The 19,648-nt window shown below is 39.5% G+C and overlaps 2 protein-coding genes across 9 annotated transcripts in view; one reads left to right on the top strand and one right to left on the bottom strand.

Annotated features, from left to right (window-relative positions):
* The window catches only part of BBIP1 (BBSome interacting protein 1), a 14,744-nt gene extending 2,488 nt beyond the window's left edge, over positions 1–12,256 (bottom strand). The window contains exons 1-3 of one of the 6 annotated variants that reach the window (XM_036438992.2): positions 12,078–12,256; positions 11,031–11,109; positions 902–973 (exon numbers count right to left, since the gene is read on the bottom strand). In XM_036438992.2, coding sequence (XP_036294885.1) covers positions 902–947 — 46 coding nt within the window. In that variant the 5' untranslated portion in view covers positions 948–973; positions 11,031–11,109; positions 12,078–12,256. Of the gene's footprint in view, positions 1–901; positions 974–11,030; positions 11,122–12,025 lie in introns of all 6 variants that reach the window. The other 5 variants (XM_036438990.2, XM_045582080.1, XM_045582079.1 and 2 more) reach the window with 5 other exon arrangements.
* SHOC2 (SHOC2 leucine rich repeat scaffold protein) overlaps positions 11,703–19,648 on the top strand; it is a 46,953-nt gene continuing 39,007 nt past the window's right edge. Inside the window, exon 1 of one of the 3 annotated variants that reach the window (XM_045582075.1) lies at positions 11,703–11,922. The gene's annotated coding sequence lies outside the window, so the exon portion shown is untranslated. Of the gene's footprint in view, positions 11,923–12,582; positions 12,692–19,648 lie in introns of those variants that run through there. The other 2 variants (XM_036438975.2, XM_036438974.1) reach the window with 2 other exon arrangements.

A 19,648-nucleotide genomic window follows, 5' to 3' on the forward strand; every position in this document is an offset into this window, starting at 1 on the left:
TTTCTTATTATTTAGGTTTTGTTTTTTGTTTTTTACCCAGATTCAGACCTTATTTAATACTAGAGGCCCAGTGCACAAATTTGTGCACAAAGGTGTGGGGGATAGATCGCGGGAGTTTGGCCCCTGGCTCTGAGGAGGGAGCCAGCCCTCGGCCCCCCTGGGAGAGGGGCCACATCTACCACAACCCATCCCCGGTTCCTTGTCCCAGCCTGGGGCCCAAAGGCCCCGGGTGGGGCCGGGAGAGGAGGCGACAGTTACCGGGCCAGGTGCGGGATACCACTGTCAGCACCCCGCCTTCCCACCTCTTTCCCTCCTCGCCTCTGCCATGGCAGGCAGGTGGTCCCTGGGGGAGGGAGAGGACGGGGAGTGAGACAAATTCTTGTGTCGAGGGCTGACTTCCAATAAATCGAGGAAGCTACTCTGCTACCTATGAAACCCTGACCCAGAAGAACGTCTCTAGGAATGGTTTAGCACCAGGGGTAGATGGGAGCCAGCCAGGCAGGGGGAGGGGCTGTGGGAAGTTGGCTGTTGGGAGTGCACTGTCCACCATGTGGCAGCTCCTGCATTGAGCGTCTGCCTCCTGGTGGTCAGTGTGTGTCATAGCGACTGGTCGACGGGTTCAAATCATTTGGTAGTAAGGGTTGCTTGGGCTTTTATAGATATAGATTATGGTACATTACAGTACTCTTAAGAATTTTGGTTGTAATCTGCAATCTTGAATATAGCAGGCTTTTCTAGGTTGTCATTTTACTGGGAAAAATAAAGCAATTGATGGACAGTAAAGGTGGGATACAGAACACAGTAGTTTCAGATTCTTAGCTATTGAGCCTACTATGTGATACTGCCTATTACTTTTTATGTTCCTATTATGTTCTGTCACTTAAGTAATTGTGTTAAATACCTTGTTTTGGAAGAACTTCCCGGAACATGGACTTCACTTCTGCCATATCTGAATTGCTGGATATAGTTTTTCCTTCAAGAAGAAATCAATTATTAGTATTATTCAAGAATGAATTCCCAACATATTGTTTGAGACATATCCAATGTAATGTAAGAAGTAAAATCAAATTCCTATAAATAAACTATCCTCGTATAATTTTCCCCATAATTTCCGGTGGATATTGTAAATGAAACAAGGTTGAACTATTTCATATAAGCATCTAGATCTTGTCAACTTTCACTGGTCAGTAGTGTTAATTGGAAGACTGCATATTCTAAACTTACCCCCTCCTAGTGAAAAATTGGCAGAAAAATTTGCGCTCGTTTAGACAAAGATAATTATCTAGTAGATGTCAGCTAGGAAAACAATGGCTTTTGTGTGTAGCCATCTTGGTTTACTGATAGCATCTTCCCTGAATGATGGGTGACGGTAAATAACATGACCATTTGGAAGGAGGTAAGAGGTAATTAGGGAAAGGATGAGGTAGGAGGTAGACATTTCTTAACATTCTCACTTCTCTCAATAGCTGGTTTCTACTTTAATCCTTTTGCTATAATGGTAAAAGGCATCCTAAGGATCAGTTACTGGCTACACACTTTCAAGTTGTAAGAAAGTAGCAAACAGGTGAAATCGGCTCTTGAAGAACAGAAATGAGGTATGCTTTTAGTTTATTATTTTCCTCAGTACAGAAATACTATATGCTAAATACCAGTGAATACACTTCTATGAGTATTTTGTTAATATCCTAGCATATATGCCGTCTCTGGCTGATGACTGTTGTTCCCCCTGTTACATCCCAGATTATTATGCTACATATTTAAGGTGTTCTGGACTTAATTTGTAGCCTAATCCCTTTCCAAACAGGTGATTCTCCAGACAGACCCACCCTTTTTGTGCTATTTCGCCATACCAATGCTGATGCAACCTTAGCCATGTGTCTTTCACAACATCAACACCACAGAGGATTTATTATTTATAAAGTGGTGATGCTGGCCTGCTGCCTGCCTTAACCGCCCACTGCAAATGAGTTGTAATCAAATGAAGCTGCTTAGTTATTCCCTCTCCACTACTACTTTGACATTCCTGATAAAAGCTTCCTACTCTTCATTCACCAAGCCTCTTCCCCTCATTCAAATTCCTATTCTAGAACATCTAAGCAGCAATCTTACCATTATGCTGCTCTTTCTGGGAGAGAAGATGAAATAGGGGATGGACTAAAGCAGTGTTTCCCAAAGTGTGGTACGCGTACCCCCAGGGGTACAGGAAGAGTTTGGTGGGGATATGCACTGCACCGTGCTTAGCTGCGCCTAATTCTACATTCTCACGAGTACGAGGAATATTCAGCGTTACGAAAATTATAGAAGGGGTACACATATGTCAAAAGTATGGGAAACACTGGACTAGAGAATAAAGCAAGCAACTTATCACTAACTGGAATCTGAGATAACTGCATATGCAATTTTCTTAGAATGCACAGCTCCTCCTGCCACATTCTTTCCTCCTCGCACTTCAGCCTGCCAGTGGTAGATGCCTAGTAATCATCCTTACTCTCTCCTCCCTGCCCCTGTGGGTTATGTTGAAGGCTAGTAACACTAGATACTTGATTAGCCTGAATATAACTAAAACATAGCGTCTCCGTTACAGATATCAATGAAAATATTCACTATGCCCTTTTTGGGCCTAATCTGACACATACTACTGAAAGGGAGAATATACTCTATAGAATTGATAAATGTGAAGGAAATACATAACAGCTAAACATTTTTTTGTCACCAAACTTTTATCAAAATGCTAAACTGGTTGGTGAACAATACTAAACTCTTATTAGCTGTTTTATAGATTAGCAATGCCAGCCACCCAAAATTCAATCACTGGCCTTTGCTTTCTTTGGTAAATTTCCTCCAAATTCTGGCTGGAGGAAAACAGTGAAACTTGGTGCTCCACCAAACCTTAGTTCTCAGCTTGACTAAGTGCCAATGTTATGGGAAAGGGTGTGGGACCAAAGGCCTGGTGTGGGGCAGATGGGTGCCATCCCTTACCCGGGTGGAATGCTTTACTAGGGCTGGTGGTTGTTCCTATGTCCCCTCAGGCATTGGCAGGAGAGAAACAGGAAGGGAAGGGCTAAAATAAGCGTGGTGGTGGCTGGATGGCCACATCGGCAAAGCTACACTGTCTTGATAGTCAACTGCCTGGGGAGTCAGAGCAGGAAGGAGCATTAATTTCCTCCAGATGGCCTGCTAATAGCCAAACCTGGGTGTTGTGTAGGTATAACATGGCCTGAGAAGCTGTGGCTGCTCTAAGGGTACTTTCTCATTGGGAAGATGTGTGTAACATCAGAGACAGATGGGCCAAAGAAGAAACATGCCAGCTATGGCTGAAATTCATGTTTATCATAAAATTGCCACGTCATTTAATTCTGTCTACCATGTGCCAGGCACTAGTAATTAGTGAACAAAAGAGAGAAAAAACAAAAACTTAGCCTTTTTGGAGTTTGCAGACTAGAATAAGGGGAGAGAAATAATACAATGCTAGGAAAATGGTACATGATACAGAAAAAATAATTTAAAGGGAATTGGGAATGCTGGGGGTCATGCATTGCAATTTAAATAGGAAAATCACTACAGCAGCATGAAGATAAAAATCATTCTCATTTTGGTGTGTATGTTAAGTCTTTTGCAAAAAAAGTCAAAAGCCTGATAGTATCTACAGTTAGATAAGAGAAATGGGTGCGCTCTGTTGTTTGGTGGGTTTGTTGGTAGGTTTCGTTTGGATATTTTATAGAAACTATCAATATTTTGTAGTATTTACAAAAACTTAATATGTGCATTTTCTTTGACCCAAACATTCTAAAAGTAATGAGTCCTAAGAAACAAAGCAGGGGTGGATAAAGATGTCAGAATAACAATGTTCATTAAAGCACTGCATTGATAAAATATTGAGCAATGGATAAATGTTCACCAATAAGTTAAAGGTTACACTATGGAATAGCCATACAATGGAATTATGGAATAAAATACCAGACTTTAACCCTTTGTATGCCATAAGCGTCTTTGGACGCCAGCCACATGCCACGCACATCTATAGCTGCAAACCTCGCATATCAACTCTGGTCACCCAATTTTAAAATCAGACTTGTTAGTGACATCTCTGGGTTTGTAAAGAAAATTATGGTAACTTAAATGCATAAATATTCCAGCACACATGGAAGAAATTCCAATATCATCCCATTTTGGACATGTAGTAGTTAACTGGTTAAAACTGATACAGATTGTCAAGGCATTTTAAAACAAAAAACTCTTATGCTAATAGAACCTAAATTTTTACTGCTTAGAGAGAATGCAGAGTCAATTATTTTTTGAAGCTCTTGGTCTGGATAATTAGAAAATGATCTGCTTCCTTTACCCCCATTGTTCTTTTAGTTTGTAATTTCTCCTAGAGAATGGGTAAGTTAAAAAATCTCTAGGGTGATTTAGTTTGGTGATCAAACTAAACTACAGGTGAGGGACTAGACAAGAGTACTAAAGCATGCTTCTGAAGCTTGAGACTATATATCAGTGGCCTTCAAGTTTTATGATTCCATAACCCCCACAGATTTTGAAAAACTAGTAGATAAATTACTCTTTTACATACTTCTAAATTGATATAAATTTGTTATAAGTTTAGCTCTAAAGGATATAATTTCCAGCATACTTAAAAATAACTTTTATATTAGTCTTTGAAAAGTATACCCAGTACAGTATAATATAAGTATTAGAGTAGTTTGATAGCTATCATCATCCATTAATTAAAAAAGGAAGAATTTATTCTCTAGTTAGATATTTTACATTGTTTTTTCCCTAGACCTCTATTTCCATTCCACTTAATTTTAAAATATTTTCACCCTTGAACATATTTTAATTATCATCCTATCATACTTCTACAAAAATGTTTATAAATGTAAATGAAAAACTTAAAAAATATTCTGGGTTGAGTTGTTACAATCAGTGAAAATTTGATCAAAACAAATTACTCATTAACAAAATAATTACTGAACATAAAAAAATAAAGTTAATGGCTTTATTATGAATTATGACTAAATCAGACTAATGTATGGCTCTAATGGACATGTGGTCTTTCCTTCTCACACACTCTCATTAATTTGAGGAGTCAGCTGTCCTGTTTGATACCACTCTAAAAGAAATTTAGCAGGAAAAAATACGACTTTTTATTTGTGGGCTTTGCTTATAACATTAGCATTATTTTTAAAAGATGCTACTGGAACTTTAAAATCGCAACCCTAATTAGAAATATGCACTTTCAAAGTTACAAATTTTATACTTTTCTCACAGACATATGAACATATGATAAGCCCAAAATCATGGGTTAAAGAGCTGGACATGACTATTAGCTTTAGATTGTAACCTAGTTTTACCTAGGCATCTGGAAAATGTAGGCTATAGTCATCTAGGGGGCAGACAGAGAAAGAGAATAGATTACTAAAATCCAAATTCAATTCTTGGTAACTCAAAGCATCATATACTGTGGATCAGAAATACCAAAATTAAAACATACTGTAGGTGACAAAGCCAAGTCCTGGTTTCTAAAAATTCTCAGGACAGAACATAAACTGTGCACCTATGGATGAGGAAAATGGGGGGTGGGGAAAGGGCAGAGGGTGGGGTGGGAACCTGGTGGAGGGGGGAAGAAATGAGGAACCTTCGAATTATATGAAAAATAAAGATTTATTTAAAAATAAATAAATAAATAAAAATTCTCAGGACAGTATTTAGATGTTTTTAAAACTGTCCTAAGTCACACTAGTCTCAATCCATTTTTAACCTTTATGAGGGGCCTCAAGGAGCCATTCTGTAGGTCAATGTAGTTATCCTCCATATGTGTCTACCAGTCCATCATAATTCTTCTCCATCCATTAATTTATCTAAAACCAGCTTATCCTAATTGTACAGAACCACATTTTAAATGTTTGAAGTTAAATGGTTCAGAGTTATCTAGGGTTCCAAGTACGTATTTTAAATAAACTACGATAGTAAATCCAATTTATCATTTAAAACAAGTTTGTACTGGAGATTGTTTCCTTTGTTTTCTAATCACATTTATACCTTAAATAGTGTACAGGATTGTATTCTGAATGCTCTAGTGCTGTGTGACCTTGAATACATTGTGTAACCAATTGGAGGTCTGATTTTCTCATAAAAAACATGTTTAGTATATGTCCTGGGTTTAAAAGTTTAAGTGAAAAGTGGATATAAAAGTGCTTAGAAATACTGTTTGACCCTTATTATTCCAGATCTAATTTTCATATTGCTATAAGAAAGTATTTGCTCTAGATTTCCAGTTAAGTATTTTTCAACACTTAACATTCTGATTCCTCATCAAGACCATGGTAACTATAAGACAATGTGAAGGTGTTTTCTGTTTAAAATCAGTTTTACTTATTTACTTTTCAAAAGCATGTGCTACCAAATGTGTTTTTAAATATACTTTTTGATATATATATTTTATTAGTTTGTACTAATATATTCTCATATTACAAAGGCAATTTAGTACAAGAATCTTTTTGATATTTGAATCTTAAATATATTCTTAAAAATATAATAAAGCAAACATTTCATAATATAATGCAAGGTAGAAAAAATATGGACAAGTTTTTAAGTTGGCGGCACAAGCTGAGTTGAAACCCTTTAAAACTATCATTACGGGAATAGAAGCTTGGTATATGTAAGAACCTATCTTGAATTTCTGATGAAGGTGACAAGTCACTGTTGCCTAACTAGGTAAGTAAATGCACCTGAAATATGACAAAAAGAAAACATTGCTTAAGTATTCTGAGATTCTCAACCAAAGTACCAATCATGTTTTCATGTGAGAGACACAGAGGTAACAAACTGGCAGCCCTTGATTCTATTTGTTCAACGTTTTGCTTGCTTGCTAAATGTTTAAAAATTATTTGAACCAATGTTTAAAAAGCAGGATATTTTACCTAAAGTCCAAATTTCCGCTCCTCGTGACACACATGGCAACATGAGGCCCATATTCCCACATGGCAAAAGGGCTGGGAAGTGATGCCCCATTTAGATGGGGAATTCTCTAGTTGTCACTATAGTGTATTTACCTCTTTATCTTAACTGCTAGCAGCTACAGGCATGTGACTTTGCAACTTCAGTAAAATACAGAGCCACTGCAACATATATGCCAAACTGTCCTGTTTTATAATTAATGTGTATTAAGAAGCAAAAAATAAAATCTGGGAACTGAGGGAGACATCAGAAGCAATCCTGTTTATGTAAAGGACAGGACATTTTTCTTTTGTGAATATTTAATGTTAGTTCCCTTTAAGTCGGGGGTGGGGAATCTTTTTTTCTGCCAAGAGCCATTTGGATATTCATAACATCATTCACTTAATATAATTCACTCACCATATATTTATGTTGCTATGAAAAAAGCTCCTAGATTTAATGAATTTGGAGTCCTGCCTGTGGTTGCCTTCACAGGGCCAGACTGAATGATTTCACAGGCCTTATTCAGCCCCACTCCTGCTTTAAGTAAATTCAATCTGGCTAGTCCAGGTTGTGGATGGGGGTAGCAGGACTGGTAGAAAAAAAGAGCAAAAATGCTTATCTTTTGTCTTACCCAAGACTTGTGGTTGACGTAATAGAAGGATTTTCAAAAGCGTATTTCTGAATGTGAACTAACATGAGAAAAAAATAAAAGGAGCCCCAAAAGGTGTTTTTCAGCAGACACAATGTAGTTATGCTCACTCTCACTGAATGGCTGCCCGCATGCTAGCTGGGTGCCTAATTTGGTTTGATAATGCTCATCTGGAGATGCCAAATAACCTCATATGTCATGCAGTTGGAAGCCATAGTAGATTCTAGTCTGTTCTGCTATCTGGCATCTGCTGGTAGAAAAATGTTGCAACATGTTTCAATTTGGCTAATGACTCCAGACTCATGGGAATAAAATGTGTGGTGTCTGGCTTCTGGAATGTGCCTAGGCCTAAGAACAGGAACTGCTCTTCTTGGGTGAACTTGGATGATGGTGTTGGTTCTGGTATACTCCAGTAGCAGACACTACTATTAAGTTGGTAGAAAATGACGCAACATCCTACTCATGCAAAATGTCTTTTTTCCTCATAATTTTTGCCATTTTAAAATTCAGGACTAGAAAGTGGCCCTAAAAATATTAATAACCTTTTAAAAAGGTAAAATATGCACACAGATAATAATTTAATAAAAAATGTAAAATAAATAAAGAAAAAATAAAGAAAAAGGTATTTGAAGAACTTTTTAGCCCTAACCAGTTTTACTCAGTAGATAGAGCATTGGCCTGCGGACTGAAGGGTCCCAGGTTCAATTCTGATCAAGGGAACATTCCCAGTAGGGGGTGTGGAGGAGGCAGTTGATCGATGTTTCTCTCACATTGATGTTTCTGACTTATCCCTCTCCCTTCCTCTCTGTAAAAAAAATCAATAAAGTATATTTTTTTAAAAACCAAACTTTTTACATTCCCAGATCTGAGATATCCAGCTATTTCAACAGTATGCAAGGAGAAAAATTGATAATTTTTTCAGTGTTTCTCAAAATCTGATCCTCAGATCACCTGCATCAAAATCCCCTAGATAATTATTAAAAATAGTTTTTTCTGGAGGTTTCCCCAAACTCTCTGAATCAGAATCTTTGCTTATTTTATTAAGAGCCCCACATTAAACTTGGAGAATCACTGTCTTAGATTATTAATATTTCATGCCCATATACCCAAATTAGACTGCTTTAGAAGTTATTAACTGCCACACATACAACATACCATGTTCTACACACTACGTAAAGCATTATTAGTTGAGTCATTCTGTTCAACAATCCTAAGGGGTTTTATAGCTACATTTAATAGGTGATTAATAGAATGAGTAAACTGTCCAAAGTCACTAGCTAGTGAATGGCCCTGTTCCAGACACCCAGATCTGATTCTAAAATCTGTGGTCTTAACTAGTATATTCTTTTACCTAACTTGAATATGAAGTCAACTTAAAAGTTATTTCACAATGCCACATGAGCAGAATTCCTTCTACACAAAAGAAGTGACTGATGGAGTACATTACTTAACTTTCAATTTCTGCCCGCCCAGAGCATTTCCTTCTGCTCCCGTAAGTGCATTTTCTTCCTTGCACTTATCTCTCATGATCAAAAATACGTCTAGGATATGAAAACTACTGAGCTTGGCACTTTTGGGAGTTTTTCTTATGATTATGAAGCAAATTCTGGAAGTACATCTCCATCCATTGGGCTAAGAATTTTTCTAATGTACTATTAAGTATAATCTTGATTTTGCAAATTTTAATAGGCTTCGATGAATGTTACCAAAACTCTATCATATCACAGAACACCAGGACCAATGAGGTCTTGCAAGAGAATTTCAGGGGGAGGGGGAAAAAATAACATTGTCTAAATTGAAATTTGGCTAAATGGCCAGCAGCTGCCTTGATATCTGCTTTAATAACATCTGTAGGTAAATTGCAGGGCCCACACATCTTTCATTAACAGTTCTTAGAGATGAAACTCAAAAACTATGCTGATATCAATAGATTTTCCTGCAGATTACATTGCATCAGCTCCAAGTGTAGGAAAAATAGGAACATTTAATAAAGGTAATTAGTCCAGGGCACTAATGCAAACCAGGCGTCCTCAAACTTTTTAAAGTGGGGGCCAGATCACGGTCCCTCAGAGAGCTGGAGGGCCGGACTATATGAACTACTAATTCCTACTGTAACACCTCGGCTGCGCTCACTGCCCAAAAAACCTGGCGGGCCAGATCAGACTCCTCTGCGGGCTGCATGTGGCCCGCGGGCCGTAGTTTGAAGACCCCTGCTCCACACATACAGGAGCATTAAATGCTAAACTGTAAGACACCACAGAAAGATGCATGTGCTGAGAAGTGGAATGAATTCAACTCATGGCACAGGTAGATGTAGCTGCAATTGAGAAGGCTTAATCATGATTGGAAAAGTATGAATATTATAAAGTATGCTAGAAAAAATGTTTAGTAGAATCTAATCAAATATGTAGACCAACTTCTGATTTATAAGAGACAAAGACCCTGGCCTGAACTCTTCAAAATGCCATTGTAACAAAGAAAAAATAAATAAAAAAGAATGAGGGAACTATTCTACATTAAGGCTAAAGAGTTACAATATCCAAGTACTATATAGGAACCTTGACTGGACCCTAATTCTTTCTTTGCCAGGGGAGTGGAGGAAAAGATATTCTTGGGCCAAATGGGAAAATTTACATAATAGATTTTAAATATCTATAGTACAGAATTATTGATTTCCTTAGTTGTGATAATGATACTGTGTTTTGCAGGAGAACTTTATAATTCTTGGGAAATACATACTGCAAATTTTAGGGCATCTAACTTAACATTAGGTGTCTGCAATCAATTCCCAAATGATTCAATGACAATGAAAATGTGTGTGAGAAGGGATGAAATAAATATGGCAAAATGTTAACAACTGTTTGGGTATAAGTGAAGGGTATATGAATGTTTATTATATTTTTTCAACTTTTTAAATTTTTGAATATTTATTTTAATAAAAAATTGGGTGAGTAAACTCATGTTGGCGAGTCTTCAGAGGGGGGAAGCCTACGAAAGGTTGAGTAGTACAGACTATGTTGAATTTCTGGTAAACTGAAGTTCTAAAACTCTTGGGCATCCAGGAGACATCTCAAAATTCAATCTTTCAGTAAATACTTACCAAAATACCACGTGCAGGATAAAACGACAAACCATTTTATTTAGGCATAGTAAAACTAAACATAAGCAAGTCACATATAAAATAGAGGTCACATAAGAGGTACTAAAAGTGCTAAGTAATCTCAGAGAAAATTACTTCCTGCTGGGGAGAATCTGGAAACACCTCCAACGATAACCAGTATGTTTATGCAGAATCACAAAAGGTAGGTGCTTCAGAGATTAATATAGGAAGAAACGAGTAGTTCATTTTGTCTGAGATATGAGTACTAAGGAAGTAGAAATTAAGAAGGTAGGTTTGCACCCTTGTTGTTGACTGGCTGGGTAAAACCGATTTTTAATTTACCTGAAAGTTCTGATCTTTTTCCTTTGCAGTTTTAGGCATCCAACCCGGTATCATCAAAATGACAATTCTTTATTCAAGCCTAGAGAAGGAACTACATGATAGTGAGTGACAACTCTTGAAAACGTCACATATACTAATACTGTAGTTATATATTCACAAGCATTAAATTCTTTAATAAACTGCAGACATGCAGAATTCAAATGCAAACCTTCATCCAGAACTGCAGTCAGTGCTTACAGATCCTCAAGAGAGGAGAGAAAAAAAAAGGGAGAAAATTCAAAATATTTGGGAGGCAGGGAAATAAGACTTAGAAGTGTTGCTGCCATGATGGGGACCATCCTTTTCCTTTTTAGCTGGGAATGGAAAACGATTTCGTCAAGCTCCCTAATTCTTCGTCCTCCTAAGGTCAGGAGGTGAAAGTACTCAATAGGAACTTTGCGGAGGCGTGGTCAGGAGCTCGGAGCGGGAGTGGAGGGCTCCGCCCTGAGGCCCGCGCCCTGGCCCCTCCGGAGCGGGCTGACCGGCCGCAGCGGGGCGAGGGGGCCGGCGGAGCGGCCTCGCCCCACGGAGAGGCGGAGGGAGGGAGTGAGGGAGAGAGGGCCGCCGCCGGGCCAGCCCGGAAAGAAAAGCGGCTTCCAGCGGAAGCAACTCAAGGCCCCGCTCGCCTCCGCGGCGCTTGGTCTCCCAGGGACCGTCGGGCCCAGGCCTGCATCTCAGGGGGAGGCCCAGGGACACCCACATCACTTGGCGACTCCAGTCGGAATGGGCACTCTCGGGGCCCCGGGGGCGCACGCGATTCCCACTCTTCCGCCTTGACCCCCATTCAGAAGTGCCAAACGCAACTTCCGGGCAGGACAGGGTTTCTCGGAGCCCCAAACTCTGGTCCACATAGGTAAGTGACCAGACGTCCCGCAGACCAAGGGCCAGGACCCCTGCTCCCTCCTCGCCCCCGCCCCCGCCCCAGGCAGCTAGTCCGGAATATTAAATTAACTTGCCTACCATGGGCTGTCTGGTCACCTTTGGTTCCATTTTGGGTCTACTACTTACAGACGACTCTCTTCCCAGACCGCTTATCTGTTGCCAGGGCAACGGAGGGAGACGAAGGGAAAACTACGTCATACAGGAGAAGGGAGGTCCGTCGACTCCCGTTGCCAGTATCAGTGATGGCTGCTTTGGCTTCAACGGTACCTTCCTATTGGGTGTTGTCTCTACCCCGCGGGAGGCTCACTTACTCTGTGCCCCGGCGAGCCCGCGGCGCCCCGCGGGCGGGAGAGGGCGTGGCGGAGCCGCGGAGAGGGAGAGGGCGGGGCGAGGGAAGCCGAAGCCGACGGCAGCTTCTCATTGGGCAGCGTCGCTGGCGCTAGTGCCTCGTTCTGATTGGGCAGCGTCGTTTTCCCTTGCCCCGCCTTACTTTCTTCCCCAGCCAGTGAGCGGCCGGCGCCGGAGGGGCGGGGCGGGACGGGGTGGTAGAAGCGAAAGTGTGGCGGGGCGAGCGGGGCGAACGGGGCGGGGCGAGTGGGGGAGGGGCGGGGCGGGGCGAGTGGGGGAGGGGCGGGCGGGGGGCGGCGGTTGGGCAGCGTCTCTTCTTAGGAGGAGGAGGAGGAGGAGGAAGGAGGGCGAGCGAGCGAGCGAGGAGGATGGCGGAGTCGGGGCTCCTGACGGTAACCTGGGGCGGCTGAGGCGGGAGGGTGTCCGTAGGTCGGGTCTTCCTGCCTCCCTTTCCTGCCCGTCGGGCGGCCGGGCTGTCGGGCTGTCGGTAGGGGGAGGCCCCGCGCGCCCTGACTGGCGCGAGCCGGCGGGGCCGGGGCGAGGCCCCAGGGGCCGGGGCCCTGGGAGGCGCCGCCGCCCGCCGCCGCCGCGGCTCTCCTGGGTGCTGTCGCCGGGAGGGCCGGGCCCTGGGACCGGGCTCTCCGTGCAGGGACCGCGGCCGGGCGCCGAGAGCGAGCCGGCGGGCTCTGACAGCGACCGGGGCCAGGCCTGCGGCGGCGGCGGCGGGCGGCCGGGACAGCGCCCGGCGAGGGCGAGGGCGAGGGCGAGGGCGAGGGCGCGGGCCGGGGGCGCCGGGAGAGCGAGCGGGCCGGGCCGGCTCCCCTCGGCTCCCGGAGCCGCCGGGTCGGGGCTGTAGGGACACTGTGGGCGCCCGGGAGGGCGTGTAACGCTTGGCGGGGTCCCCGGCGCGGCGGCGGCGGGACGGGGTGGGGGGGCTCCCCTCGCGCCCTCCTCGCCGCCTCTCCCTTCGGTGGGGCGCGGGGAGCAGGCTCTGGGTGCGCTGCCAGGTGAAGCGAGTTGTAGGCATTGAAGACTGCCCTGTCGGACATGCCTGATGGCAGGCAGTCTCTTGCACCGGAGCTTTTAGAGACGGAGGAAAAGTACTCCTCTTCCCCTCCCTCCCCCCTTTCCCCAACTCAACACTGGAGGTTTCAGGACCAAACGACCCCCCCCCCCCCACCCTCAGTATCCATTGTTTTGTATCGTCCTCCTCCCCCGCCCCACGTTTAGGTAGAAGAAGAAAAGACTCCAAACCATTAATTGACCCCCCCCCACCACCACCACCCCGCCATCAGCAGCGGGTTTGTGTGATTGTGTGAGTGTGGATTTACAAACAGGTGGAATGCATACGGATTCGGGAGCTGGAAAGGTTTTGAAGCTTTTCAGCCCCTTACCATTGCTGATTGGATTTTGTTGTGTGTTGTTGCTTTGTATCGTAATGGGGGTGATGAGAATAAAAGAGGAAGCAATGTTTTGCAACCTACCCCAAAGAAATGTTTTCTAAGTCTCTCTGGGGATGCTGAAGCCAAAGTGGGTTGCAGATGTGGACTGTATAGCATTTGCCTTCATCATAGCTGCCAGCGGTCTATAAGCTTATTTAGACTTGGGCAGTTCTGTACATTTCTTAAGTGTCAGCAGTTTCTAGTATCTACTCAGAGGGATCATTGTATCTAAAACTTACTTTTGTTATGTTTTTTCAGAGTCCCAGGGTACACTTGTGTAACCAGATATTTTTGTATCTAAATGAAGCATCAGTCCTGAAATGTTGTCTTTATTTTGAAGACCTCAGTTTATTAGTGTACTAATCTCTATACTTCCTTGCCATAATCCTTATAACTGTTACGCTGTATTTGAAGAAATTTAGCTATTGGGTACAATTTGTAACATTCACAAAGCTTACGTTTGTAGTTTGAATTTATCGTGTTAAGGTTTTTCTATGTGACAAGTGACAAGAATTTTGAGGAATTGAAGTATGTTAATGACCATTCCTACCTATGGAACTTAGATTGAATATAAATAAGCCTTTTAAATACTTGTTTGGACATAAGGTATACTGTACTTTTAATTCATTATGATCATACATTTGAAAAGTAGATCATAGGCAATGAAGGCTTTGTCTAAGGTTTGTAACTTTCAAATGGCTTAAATGTAATATAAAGCTAACATGTAAAAGTATAATAATAATTTTTTCAAATTTTATTGAGAAGTAATTGCCATACATCACTGTATAAGCTTAAAGCATATCACGTGCTGGTTTGGTTTGTATATATTGTGAGATGATTACCATAACAGGTTTGGGTAACATCCATCTCCTATAGATATAACAAAAAGAAAAGGGAATATTTCTCCTTGTGATGAGAACTCTGAGGGTTTGCTCTCCGCTTTCCTGTATATCATACATCGGTGTTAGCTACAGTCAGCATGTTGTACATTACATCCCCTAGTACTTACTTATTGTGTAACTGGAGGTTTGTACCTTTTGACTACCTTCCTCCTGTTCCCCTCCCCCCACCCTCCTCTGGTAACCACAAGTCTGATCTCTTTTTTTATGTTTTTGCTAGTATGTTTTGTGTTGTGTTTTTTGTTGTTTTTAGATTCCATATCTAAGATCATACAGTATTTGTCTTTCTCTGACTTGTTTGCCTTCAAGGTCAATTCATGTTGTCCCAAATAGTAGGAATTCCTCATAAAACTATATTCTTGAAATGCCAGTTTTGAGGTATGGACCTTGCCTGTATCTAAGGTTCCTTCCTTTCCCCCCAAGATGTTTGTTCAGTTTTTGAAGAAACAACTACACGTTGGTTGGCATTTGTTTTCTGATGTCATTGTTAATATAGTTTTCGAGTGTTTAAAATTTTCTTATTTTTTATAAATTGTTTTGCATTAAAGAGGGAAATTAAGGGCTACATTAATATCTTGTAGCTGGATAATTCTTTAGTTTTTAAACTACGATATTCAGAAATTTTATCAAAGCTGTGTTTTGATAATTGTAGCAAGTAAGAGTTATATTAATAACTTGTGATCTACAACCCAGTCAGAAATTTGAAACATTTCACTTTTCAAAAGAAACAGCAAAATTAACAATTCTTTTGTTAGACTTGCTGGAATTACGCTTTTTAAACAATACTATTTCTTCAGTGTCTTGGGTCAAGGCTTGTTCCACGTTCAAAGAACCATAAACTGGAATTCTCTGTAAATACTCCCAAAGACGGTTTCTGAATAGCTGCTGGTACATTATTTTGCCTTGGCTTACCAGTATGAATTATGGGGGAAGGGTGGATAAAATTGGAATTCTTTGTTATTTGGGCAATTAATTATGGTCATATTTGTTTTGAAAATATGCTAATTTAACAATATCTATAATGAAATTTAATATTTCTGTAGGACTTGTTCTTTAAACAATTTAAATTTTTAGATTTTTTTCCTAGTAAAAAGATATTTGAAATATGTAAAAATAACCTGTTGTGTTTTTTGACTAAAAAATATACTCTAACCTGTATTTGCAGATATGAGGATTGATATATTTTGGAGGTTGAAGATTAAATAAAAGAATATATCTTTGTAATTCAATTTACTATGTCATTCGTGTACGAAAAAGCATAAAATCAATACTTAGAACAACAAAACAAAGTCAAGACCAACACACATGCCCCTCCAAACAATAAAAAACAACCAAACAAGTTGACCCCCAAATCCTTTAGTTAGTCAAGTTTTTATAGCTTGGCCTTGGTGGAAGTATTTTTGAACTAGTTTATATTAGGAGAGGAAATTTAGATATAAAATAAGCACTTGGATATTTCCTAGTAAGACTAGGAGGAAATTGGAAAATATTTTGTGAGTAAATGAATTAGATAGAAATTGGCTATAGTTTAGCAGCAGAGTGATACATTAAGTATTTTATGTGATACTTGAGCAGTATTACAGGCATGAAATTGTTATTTTTTGTTTATTGTTAGGCTTACATTTATGCATTATATTATGCATGGGCATGTTATAATTTAAGGCTAAATCTTTCATATATATGTGTATGTATATTCTGTTATCTCTGCCTTCTGAATTTTGTTTACTTGTTACACTGCATCAAATTTATGCCCTAAAGATCTTATTTTCTCTGTTAATATAGTAGTTAAAATTTTGTATTTTTCCACCTGTCTACACTTTTAAAATCTGAAAAAAACGTGTGTTACAAGGTGACCTCTGGTGTGCTTGAACTTGATATAGAGTGTTCTGCAATATAATTGTCATCGGTGTAGGTTGAGAAGAACACGCATAAGTCTGAGAAACTGATTTATGTTCTAAAACATGTAGTTGAATTATTTTAGGGTAAACTAGTGTTTATTATACCTTTGTTGGGTATTTTCCCCTGGTTTGCAACTTTTTAGCAAATCAAAATTTCTTACACGTGAAAAGCATATTCTAATTACAAAGGGCTCTTCAGCTTTTCAGGTGTTGGCAACATATGTGCTTTTTGAGAAAATAAGAAGTTCCCATTATCAAGATTTAAAAGAACTAATTAGATTTCACACTATATATCTCATTGCAATTTCTCTATAAAGATCAGCACTGGTTGCAAAAAGTAGTGAATGCTGTTAAAAGGCAAAGGCTCTTTTGTCAGAAAGAATGAACATATTGCTTGAAGCTAAAACATTGCAAGAGACCTTTAAAAGGTATAATTGGTCCCTACCTGAAATGAACCTGAAAACCTTTTATGAAATATTTGGCATGTCTATCTTCTAATATTTACAGCACTGTGAACACTCACAATTTAAGCACTTTATTTGTCCTCAAATACTACTTGTAAATTCTACAATTTTAATTTAGTAATTTTACAGTTGACAAAGATAGATCTTTTTTTTTTTTTTTTTTTTTTTTTTTTAGTTTTTCTAATGCCTTGGAGGTAAAGTGGAAATGGATTGTTCTGACCTTGATAATGTCTTAGAATTTGGAGTGAATTTCATCAGTTAAATTTGAGCTTTCTCAGTTTTATGTTATACAGTACTTTTTTCTGCTTTTAAGACTTTCACAGTTTTGCATATAGTCTTTATGTTAACTTTCAAATTTTGTCCTATAAATATTTCTTACTAACTACAGTTTCATATTCACTAATGTCATAGACCTTCTGAGTGCCATGTATGGTTCACATTCTGAAGATGCAGAAATAAATATACTATGTTTCCTACGTTCAGCAAGTTCAGTTTGTTACCTGAGATGGAGAAATCAGTAGTTTAGAGTGACAAGTACTTTGATAGCACTATACACTGAAGATTTTAGATAAGTTAAGACTCAGACTACAAGTATAACTGGCACTGCTTACTGGAGGATTGGGCCTGAACTAAGTCTTGAGGAGTAAGTAGGATAAATAGAGGTTAAAAAAAGCATAGAAGTTAGAGACAATGTCCATTTGGAGAATTGCAGGTGAATAGCAATTTGGATTTCATGTATGACCTAATATTTTACGTGATACAGTAGGCTTTCATGAAAGCTCACATTTTGAGAGACTGTTATTTTTTGTGTGCCTAATATAATTTGGGCCTTGAACTGTAGATCTGCATTAATGTTGGGGAGCTGCTCAAAATTATTACTTAAAACTTAATAAAGTGTATATTTTATTAACATTTTAATTAAATACAAGAGAAGGTATTAGCCTGATAGGAAATAATTCCCAGGCTTAAAACTATGTTTCAAAATCAAAATTAAGTATCTTTTTCTCAGTATTTATGCATCATGTTACAAGTAACAAGAATTTTTTTAGAGCTCATGGTAGGTTTTTATTATACATTTAAAATTTGCTATTCTGAGAATTAAAAACAACTTCTTTGCAAACTTATTTAAAAACTAGTGGCCTGGTGCATGGATTTGTGCACATTGAAAGGAAATTAATTAGAAGAAAGCTTCCTGTGGTAATTACATTACTGCAAAAAAAATTGTATATATGACAGTATTGTAAAGTTAAAGAACAAAATATTTCAATATTGCTATTTGCCCTTTATAATAGAAGTGCCAGAGATGAAAGAAAATTAATAAAATGTATATGAAAATAATAAATTGATTAATAAACAATAACAGTAAGATATAACAACAATGAAGGCATGATATAAAAATAGCAAACATATAAAAGCAACATTGATTAAAAACAATGATTGATAAATTGATTAATAAGTAAACAACAACAACAACATGACATAACAACAAAGTGCCAATAGTTGATCTTAAGATACATTCAGGCATCGTGTGTGATTGGTGCCAGTGAGAGTTTTATATGTATTGTGCATATGCGAGTCAATGTTTATTTTTAAAATTGCTAGTGTGTGTCAATATGTACTGGCCAGTCAGTCGGTCGGACTATTGGATGGACTTGTAGTTGGTCATTTAGCCTTATATATATAGATGCCACTTTTTCAGGTAAGTAGTTATATCCTGCTAGAAGTTTTTTTAATGGTCTTACGTGATTTAGAAGTTTTCTGAACTTGAATATTAAATAATATTTCACATAGTACTTTTTCAAGGGTACAGTGAGGCCTTCTTTGCCATCCCAAACTCCATTTTCCACAAAGTGCAATACTGCCATAGTTTCCCATTTTAAAACATTTTCATATTGCTTTTCTTTTGGTTTTGATACTTTCATTTTCATTACAGAAATTTGAGAAATTTCTTTTTAAAATTCTCATATTTTACAGTTTCCTTATAAATGTTATAACATCTCCTTTATCTTAAGGCTATTTAATAGGAAACTGAAACTTTCTGCTACCTTCTTGAATAAAGCCAAATGTAATGTCCACCTGGCTAAGCTAAGCACTCTTCAGCCCTCAGTATTTCATCCTGGGGAAGACCTTCTTTGAGCCCTAGTTAGATTTTTCTGTTAAAGGTCCCTTAGCACCTGCACTTTTTTTTATTCCACTCATTGTTTTTGTAATGATGTGTTTAATGTCTGTCTTTTTTGCTATTCTTTTATTTTTTATTTTATTGATTTTTTACAGAGAGTAAGAGAGAGGGACAGAGAGTTAGAAACATCGATGAGAGAGAAACAGCGATCAGCTGCCTCCTGCACACCTCCTCCTGGAGATGTGCCCGCAACCAAGGTGCATGCCCTTTACCAGAATTGAACCTGGGACCTTTCAGTCTGCAGGCTGATACTCTATCCACTGAGCCAAACGGGTTTTGGCTCTTTTTGCTGTTTTGTAAGCGTTGTGATGAGCAGAGTCCCCCAAACAAACAGGCCACTTAAAAGGATAAAGAAGTGTCATTGCTCTTAAGCACATTTCTTGCTTTTAGAATCCCTCAGTACTCAATTCAGGGATATTTTGCGCTCTCATGATATACAATTTTGAGAAGTTTGGTAACCAAATGTA

Source organism: Pipistrellus kuhlii, unplaced genomic scaffold (genome assembly GCF_014108245.1).
Source record: "Pipistrellus kuhlii isolate mPipKuh1 unplaced genomic scaffold, mPipKuh1.p scaffold_m20_p_15, whole genome shotgun sequence".
NCBI lineage: Eukaryota > Metazoa > Chordata > Mammalia > Chiroptera > Vespertilionidae > Pipistrellus > Pipistrellus kuhlii.